The sequence below is a fragment of the Miniopterus natalensis genome, chromosome 11 (assembly GCF_054644295.1).
Source record: "Miniopterus natalensis isolate mMinNat1 chromosome 11, mMinNat1.hap1, whole genome shotgun sequence".
Classification (NCBI taxonomy): Eukaryota; Metazoa; Chordata; class Mammalia; order Chiroptera; family Miniopteridae; genus Miniopterus; species Miniopterus natalensis.
In genome coordinates, this window is record NC_142091.1 from 74,363,435 (window position 1) to 74,372,594 (window position 9,160).

The 9,160-nt window shown below is 58.5% G+C and overlaps 1 protein-coding gene across 1 annotated transcript in view; it reads left to right on the plus strand.

The window, feature by feature from the left end:
- RHOD (ras homolog family member D) overlaps positions 1-8,192 on the plus strand; it is a 9,722-nt gene extending 1,530 nt beyond the window's left edge. The window contains exons 2-5 of the mRNA XM_087822438.1: positions 2,956-3,043; positions 3,838-3,947; positions 5,936-6,070; positions 6,623-8,192. Of these exons, the coding sequence (XP_087678564.1) occupies positions 2,956-3,043; positions 3,838-3,947; positions 5,936-6,070; positions 6,623-6,790 (501 nt within the window). The 3' untranslated portion in view covers positions 6,791-8,192. The remainder of the gene's footprint in view (positions 1-2,955; positions 3,044-3,837; positions 3,948-5,935; positions 6,071-6,622) is intronic.
- Positions 8,193-9,160: the final 968 nt, after the last annotated feature.

Consider the following 9,160-nt stretch of genomic DNA (forward strand, 5'->3'; position numbering starts at 1 on the left):
CTGGGGGATGGACCCGGCCTTATCTAGGTTCCTCCCTGTTTGGGGATCCTGAATTTGCAGGAACCTCTCTGCCTCCAGACACAAAAGAGGCCTCTTCATTTAAAAGAAACCCAGGTCCAAGAGTTGGAAAGGTCTTCATTTTATAGATGGAAAAACTAAAACCAGAGAGACAGAGTCTTGCCTTGGGGCCCAGGGCCCAGCAGTGGCAATGCTGGCCTAGAACCCAGGTCTCCCCACCCCTGACCGGGACACTCTCTGCAGCCCCCAGTGCTCTGCCTGCTGGACTCAGCCTTCTCCTGCTCCTGCTCTTGCTCCTGCCCCTGGAACACCTCCTCCTGGCAGCCCTTCAAGCCCAGGGAGCCAGGAACTAGGAGACGTGGAGCCCCATCTCCCAGGCCTTTTGTCTGCAGCGAAGAGCAGGCTGGGATTTGGAGAGGTTTCAGTGACCTTTGTCGGGCTGTGCCCCAACCTCAGGTTCAGGGCAGGAGGGAGCAGAGTAAGAGAACTCCTGGGGCAGGGGATTTCCTGGCTGACATTTGGGGCAGCAACCATTCCCACAGGGCCAAAGCCCAGGGGCCGCACAGCCGGGAGTAGCAGCCCTACCTTCCAGAGCCAGCCGAGTCTTCCTTCCATACAGGGGCTGCCATGGGTGTGTTGCCCAGGGAAGCCCCTGACTCCTCTATTGTGCATTGTCCCCCATCCTGGAATGATCGGTCTGATTGTCTGTGAGCCCGATGAGGACAGACCCAAGCCTGAGTCATCTCTGCCCTGGTGTGGCCCAGGCCTGGCCCTGCCTTTCTGGCTGAGGACAGCTCAACAGATAAGATTAGGTGCTATTGACCCTATGGGCAGAGTAACTCTGCCTGGAAGCAGAGAAGACATAGACAGTCTCCAGGATGACATTCCAGAGTCGGGGAAGGGTTATGACAATCACAAGCCAGAGGAGCAACCCAGCCCCACATCATAGGACTTACCTGCTCCTGATACCATGGCTAGAGTTGGTGACCTCAGGACATGCAGGTGACTGAGGTTAAACCTGGCCTCTGGAGCCAGAAAAACCTGGCTCCATCTTCAGCCAGCTGTCCATTATGTTACCTTGGACAAGTGACGTCCCCTCTCTGGGCCTCAGTGTCCTCATCTGGAAAATGGGGATAGTACTGACTTTCCAAGGTTGCAGGGATCAGAGATGGTGGGGGTAACGGGCCATGCACAGTAAATCCCTAGAGAACGTGGGTGACGTGTCATCTCCACAGGCATTTGCAAAGTACTGACGTGTCTCCCTGCACCTCAGATCAGGAGGGGTCCTCTACTGGACCCCTCTACTGGTGAGTGGGTGGCCAAGCTGGGAGCTCAGCAGACATCAGTGTCCTCCAGCTACCGGCTGGTGGAGACAGGGGCACAAGCTAGAGGAATGGACAGTGGCTGGAGTGGACACTGTCCCTGGCAACCAGCTTTCTAAGTGGCAGACATTTATGCTGGACCTCACCTGCCAGCCAGTCTTCCCTGCCACAGTGTGAGGTAACAGTCTTCTCCTTTAACCAGTGAGGACACTGGCCTAAGGTCACAGGGCTGGCGAGTGCCAGAGCCAGTCCTAAGCTAGGCACATCTGATTCCAAAGCAGTGCTCCTAGCCACCCTGTCACACTGTCCGCCGCAAGACGAGAGGAGAGGGGCCCTGAACAGGCGAGGGACATGGGGAGGCGCATGGAGGCTTTTGTGTTCCTATTAGTAGAGGGGGTGAGGGGTGACTCGAGTCCGGGGCAGTTGAACCCCTACCCCACGCCCATCCTCAATGCCCAGCTGCCTGCTCTGGACCCACCTTTCACCCCACCCTCCCCCTGCAGCTTCCCAAGTGCCCTGGAAGACTGCACCTACCCAAACTTGCCCATAGGGGACTGCCCCTCCCAGAGGCCAGGGCCTGACTCAGGGCTAGTCCCAGGCAGGCCCCACCAGCATGGGAAGTGGGGGGAAGACAGGGTCTCCCTGGCTGTCACCCCACTGACCAGCCCTGAGCAAGTGAGCAAGGCCTGAGGACCCAAGCTGCAGCAGTCCAGCGTGCCCCTCGGGGCAGAGGGCTTGTGTGGCAGAGTTTTGAAAACCTCACCTGTTGCTCCAACTGCATCTGTAAAGCTCCCCGTTGTGTACAAAACCCGTCCTATTTCCATTCACCCTGCCTTTATGGAGAGGGAGCAAGCTCCAGGCCTGGGGGCACAGGGGAGTGTGGCCTGGGTGACCTCCTCCTGAGCCCAGACAGGGCAAGCAAGAGGGGCAGAAACCAGGCAGGGGCTGTGAGAGGGGACCCTGGGGAAGGTGGCTTTGGGCAGGGGTCCTGGTTGGGTTGTGAGAGATTGAGAGGCAAAGGAGACCCAAAAAAAAGAGCATGCTCCTCAGGCAAGCGCTGCGTCTTGTTCATTTCAGGCTCTGAGTCTTGTTCATTTCTTGCTCCCAGTGTCCAAAACTGGGCCTGGAGAAGGTATTATGACCAAATGTATGAATGAATGGGCACACAAACAAATGTAGGTTGATGCCATTCCAGGAGGAGGGGACAGCGTGACAGAAGGCTCGGAAATGGGACGGTCCCCTGTCCGGGGGGACAAAGATAAAAATATCAGTGGCTGGCACGTACGGAGTGTTTCTGTGGTGCTGGGCCCTGTGCAGAGGGCTCTGTGTGGAGGATCTGCCTGAAGCCCCGCAGCAGCTCGCTGTGCTGGGTACTCCTGATATTCCCGCTTGGCATCCCGGGAAGGGAGGCCGGGGAGGCCGGTGCCTGCTGGGCGCACAGCTGGGAAGTGGGGCTCTAGGCCTCAACCCCACCAGGCCACTTCCAGACACTACCACACTGTCAACTCCTAGCAAGGGCAGTGCCGCAGGCATCCCTGGGCTCTGGCCTGGGCACTGGGTCTGCCCTCCTTCAGAAGCTGTCCATACAACCTCCCCATGCTCCCTTTTTCTTCAGAGCTACACCCCCACAGTGTTTGAGCGGCTCAACGTTAATCTGCAAATGAAGGGAAAACCTGTGAACCTCCAAATCTGGGACACGGCAGGTAGGTGTGCAGGGCTGGGGGTAGGGTGGAAGGAGGGGCCCAGATGCTGGGAGCCAAGCCCTACTCCCTTCCTCCTGAACCAGCAAGGCCAGCCAATCTCCAGGGGACAGGTGTGGGCCAGGATTAGGGCCCCCAGGGACTGAACCATCCTTGCTTCTGTGCCTGTGTCCGCTGCTTCCCCCACCACAGGGCAGCCCTCCGTGTCCTGGAGACAAGGGGAGTCCCAGAGCTCTTTGCTCTCAAGGGGTGGACTGTTCCTGGCCTCAGCCAGGCTAATTCCACCCTGGCTTAGCTTCTATAAGATCTGCCTGACCTTAACCTCTGCCCTCCAGCCTCCTTGCCCACACAAGTGTTCAGAGCCAACTTTACACCAGAGCTTAAAGCTAACCTCAAGGAGTCCCCGCAGCCCCCTCATCTTGAATAGGCAAAGATGTCTTTGCTGGGGTCCCGCCTGCCTCTTTCTCCCCATTTCCTGAAGCCCAGGGCAAAGCAGGCTTCTGAATGATGGCCTCAGCCCCTCCAGGCTGGGCCTCTACCTTGCCCTAACCTTCCAAAGCAAGGATATCCCAGCAAATGGTCTCACCCAGGCCAGGGCTGGCATAGCCTGCGGGCGGGCCAGGGGAACACTGCCCTGAGGGGGACATTCATGTGGAATGACACCCTAAGTGCCACATTTGTGTTGGACCCAGAACTAGACCCTGATACACACACAGTGTGGTAGGACCTCGGGCTTGATGTTGGGGAGGTGCTGACAGCAGCAGATCTAGAAGGAGTGACTACACCCGTTCTACCAGGACAAGTTGATTATGACCGCCTGCGGCCCCTCTTCTACCCTGACGCCAGTGTCCTGCTCCTCTGCTTCGATGTCACCAGCCCACACAGCTTTGAGAACATCTTTAACAGGGTAGGTACTTGGGGGGGGGGCGGGAGGCACGGCCCCCAAAGCCAGGCTCCATCCCTCCTTGATCCAACAGACTGTCAGAGCTCAGCAGGCCCTGGATGACATCAAGGCCAGTGCCTTTGGCATATATATAGGGAAACCGAGGCCCAAAGGTGGGCGGCAGCTTGCCAGGGGTTCCACAGGGATCTCTGGCCTCCCAACTCCCAGTCCAGTGCTCCTCGCCTGCTCTCTGCTGCAGACTCAGAACACTGTGGTTCTATCGCTGTGACCCTGCCTGAGAATACTGGGTGGCCCAGGGGCCCCTGAATCTCCCCTGCCTGGGCCTGACCAAGGTCGCGTGAACTGTCAGCTTCCAGCAGCTCTCAGCCCCCGTCTCTGTGACTGTCGCCTCTCGGTGGCCTCCCAGGATGCCCCCCAGTTATGTCGGGTCTAGAAGCTGCACACAGGTGTCAGGGCCTCCGTGTGACCAGCATGCCCCAGGGTCCTCAGAGCACAGCCGGTGACAGCATTACTAATAACACTACAACAGTGGCAGCATTGAAACTTCCCATGTGCCAGGAACTCTTCTGGACACACACATATTTCCCCATCTAACACCCTTACAACCTCAGGGAGCACATACTATTACTATCCCACTTGCTCCAAGAAACACATCTAGTGAAGTGGTAACTCAGGGGTTGAACCCAAGCATCCTGCTCCACACAGGCATTCAGAAGACTGCCTGAGCTCATCTACGTGCCAGGCGCTGTTGTAGGCACTGGGGACCGGGCGAGATGGTGGTGGCTGGGACCAGGGTGCTAGCAGAGGGGGTAATGAGGTGGGTGGATACTGAATCTGTTTGAAAGGCAAAACCATCAGGATCTGCAGGTGGTTTGATGTGGGTGGGAGAGAGCCATTTTGACCAGAGTAACTGGAAGGGGGACTTGCCATTTCCTGAGATGAGAAGGAGCAGGTGGGAGGCGGGGGCCTGGTGGCCATCCTAGTGCAGGTGGTAGGTAGGCAGGTGGAAGCCTGAGTCTGGGGTTCTAGGAGAGGGCTGGGCCAGCCTGGGCATTCAGGAGCTGCAGTAGGGAAGAGCCATGGGCTGGGGGCAGTTACCTGGAGGTCACCTGGAGAGCAAGAGCCGCTAGAGGAGAGGCACACCCACAGCTTAGGGGGGCGGGTGCTGGTAAGACCCGAGAAGAGCCAGGAATGAGGTCCTGGGGTGAAGTGCAGACCAGGTCTCGGAGAAGGGTGTGATGATCGCGTGTCAGGTAGGATGAGGCCTGAGGATTCACTTTGGGTTTAGCAGGAGACCCCTTCTGAGGGCAGCTTTGTGGAGGGCTAGGGTGTGGGGAGTCCGCCCGGGCCCCACGCGCCTCCAGGAGCTAGCCGGCTTGACGCCCCTTTTCCTGCACGGGCACCAAGCAGGCATGCGCTCTGGCACACGTGAAGCCTGGGCTCTGGGTTCCAGGGTCCCAGGCTCCCGCTTGTAGTCCAGGCTGTATAACCCGGGGCCTACATTCCAAAGAGCAGCTGGCTCAGGACAAGCTTTCCCTCGTGCAGGCAAACAGCTGCGGCAGTCATGTTGTAAGCTGCCTTGTCTTTGAAGGACCACTCATCTGCTGACATATTTTACCCACTTGGGCAGGGGGTTGTGGGAGCCCTTACCTTGTAGATAGGCAGGGTTCCAGAGGAGCTGGGAGCAGGTCACTGGCCTCAGATCCTGCCACTTCCAGTTGTTTGACCAGGGCCAATTTATATAGCCTCTCTGGGCCTCAGCTGCCACATGTGTACCGTGGGATTGACGGTAGAAGTTGCTTCATAGGGACCTGGGGGGTTAATGAGTTCATAGGTGTAGAGTCTTAGAGCCTGGCACAGAGCAGGTCACCCTGCACGCCAGCTGTGCTGACGATGGAGCTGCCTGGGGAGCAGGAGGACGGCCCACCCTCCCCTCTGCGGAGAAGGCGGTGCTCCCCGTGGCTGACACACATGCCGCCCCTTCCCCGCAGTGGTACCCAGAGGTGAATCACTTCTGCAAGCAGGTGCCCATCATCCTTGTGGGCTGCAAGACTGACCTGCGCAAGGACAGGTCACTGGTGAAGAAGCTGCGGAAAAATAAGTTGGAGCCTGTGACCTACCACAGGGTAGGAAACCCAGCCCAGGGGCAGGGGTGCCGGGAGCGGGGACCTCTGGGATACGTTGACAGCACAGCCTCTCAGTAGCTCCCAGCATACTCAGGATGCGGGGCAGGGGAGGGGCCTCCTTGGAGGCAGTCACGGGTCAGACTGCTGGTGCTTGGAAGTGGTACCTAGAATACTCCCGAAGGTTCCACCTGTGGGAGGACCAGAGATGTGCAAGTCGGATAGTGTCCTGCCCACTCCGTCACAGGTGGGGAACCTGGAGCCCAGAAAAGACCCCCAGCTCTTCAGCCTGGAGGCCCCTCTCTGCTACACTCCTGAGAAGTTAGTTGGTACCTTGAGAGGCAGAGACGCAGCCCAGACCTGAGGCAGGAAACCCAGTGAAGCCACAAGGGCGCTTGGTCAAGCCGGGGGGCAGGAGCTATGGGTACCCTAGAAAAACTCACCTTCTAGTTCTGTCCTGGAGACTCCTGAGGATGGTCAAGGGTGCTGTGCGGAGGCTGGGCACGAGGTGCCCCAGCAGCCCCATCTCACGCTGCCCGTCACCCTCCCTGTTAGGGCCAGGAGATGGCGAGGTCCGTGGGTGCAGTGGCCTACCTCGAGTGCTCTGCGCGGCTCCAAGAAAACGTGCACGCGGTCTTCCAGGAGGCAGCCGAGGTGGCCCTCAGCACCCGCAGCCGCAACTTCTGGCGGCGGATTACCCGGAGCTGCTGCGTGGTGATCTGACTGTGTGGGGCCCTCCCTGCCCAGGCCGCCCAGCAGCACCAGACGGAGCTGGGCGCTGACCTACTGCTGGACCCAGTTCCCAGGTTGTGACCGAACTGTCCTTCAAACAGATGGTGTCCTTCAAACAGAGGCCGGGCCCCAGACCCCTCTGAGGCACAGGGGATTTCGTACCAGCCTCCAACCCTTTGACTGAGATCCCTAGACTGAAGCAAAACCCTTCAGAGGAGTGAGGAAGGGGGTTCCCAGGCCCACCAGCCCTGTGGAGGGCTAGTCCTGGAGTCCCCTAGAATCACACTCTAAGCTCCCAGCCCTGGACCGCACATCCTGGAGCGGCCACGCAGCCTGGCGCCACCTCGCGGCTCTTCCCGGGGCTGCACCGTCAGCACCTTCAAGCAGCACCTGGGACCACCCCCACCCCGACCAGAACTCACACCTGGCTCCTTACCCCTTCGTCCTGCCCTTCCCAGTGGTAACTGTAACAACTAAAACGACATCACCTGTCAATTGTGACATGCTCTTGTTTCGAAATGCCTTTACACACATGTTACAGGGTGCATAAGAGCCCACCCCGTGGAGGCCCTGGAGTGGAACTGCTGGATCCAGGCCCCGCCCTTGGCTTCTCCCCTTTACTTTCTCTGAGAGCTTGGTCGGCATGGCTATGTGACATAGTCCTGTCTGCCAGCTTCCCTAGAGCACAGACTGGTTTAGTTGGAATCCCCTGGGCCTCAGACAGTGCCTAGCACACAGGAAGCAGTCACACACGTGCCCAGAGAAGGAAGTCCGACCTCCATAGCTGGGGCTTGGGCTCTCCTGCATCTGACCGCAGCCCACCTTACCCTCTGGATGCCCAGGATGCCTGACACCCCAGCCACACCTAGGGAGCGCTAACACCCATACCAGCCTCCAAGCCTTTGGCTGTTCCCCCACCTCAGCGCACACTTCCTCCCAGTCACTGCCTGTTCACCCCCAAGTCCTCCAGGGTCCAGCTCAGACACCACCTTCCATCAAGCCCTTGGACCCACCGGCTTCCTTGCTCCCACCTCACTGCTCCCACACGCAAACGTCCACTGTCTTTTGTCAGGGCCCTTTGGCCAAGGAACTGGGCTTTTCTTCCTGTGCTGTGGGAGAGGCCAGCTTGGACTCCTGAAGATGACAGGTGTGGTGGCAGGACCAGGCATCTGGGAGGGTGGAGGTGGGAGCGGGAGACCAGTCGGGCAGCTGCTGCAGACGTCCAGAAACAGGGAACAGGCCACCACAAGTCAAGGCCAGGTGACTCGGGCATTGAGGATGGACTGTGGGAAGGGCGGGGACACTGAGAGCCAGGGAGAATGCTGGCCTCTCCCCTGCGTGAGAAACTCCGAGAAGGAAAGCCCCTTCTAGACACTGGGACTGGGAGAGGTGTCCCGGGGGGTGTCAGGTGACTGGGTTCCAGCTTCAGGCCACACGCAGCCATCTCAGGTGTCACAGGAGGACACGGCCAGTGGTAGCACTTGGAGACACTGCTGAGGAGCCAGGGTTGTTATTATGGGTGGTGGCTCTCCTGCTCTCAATTCCTCACGGCCCCGCCCGGCAGGGCAGGCACAACCAGACAAGTGGGAGCTGGGGAAGGCAAAGCACAGAGGCCGGCGGGACTAAGCCACAAACCACAGTCCTCATTTCTCCACACCGCCTCCGCCTGGCGTCTGGTGTCTGCAGGAAGGCAAGGGGCGGAGGTCGGGACCCCAAGTCAACTCTTCCAGGACATGCCACTCCCTGGCATCGTCGGGTGGACAGGATGGGGCGCACTCTGAGTCATGAAGCTTCTCTCTCCTCTTTGCCTGGACAGCACCCTGGGTCCCACATCTTGGCAGATCACTCCACTTCAGGTCACCCTCTTTGCTCTCTCTGACCTCCTGCTCCTGTGGAGGATGAGAGCTCATGGCCCCCAGGAAGTCATCCCAAAGCCCCTGGCCCAGGAATCAGGGAATCAACAAAGCCTGTGACCAGGCTGGGGAGCAGAGAGATCCAAAACTGACCACCTGACCACCCACCCTACATTCCAGGGCTTCACCTCCAAGTTAAATTCTTCTGATTAAGGCCGGATTGTGGAAAGTATAGGATTTTCCTGGGTTCAAATCCTGGTTCTGCAACTTACAAGCTCTGTGACCTCAGAGGAGTCACCAGGGCACTCTTTGTGTCGGTTTCCTTATTTGGAAAAAGGGTATGAGTAGGCCCTACCTCCTGGAGTGTTGGGAAGACTAAATGAGTCCATGCAACTAGTCTTTACTCATTCAGTGTTAACACTAACGAGAGGTATTAACTATGAAATGAGGGTCACGATTTGCTCTGCCAGGTTACTGCAGAATCTGCAGCGCGGGAGCGAGCGTGGAC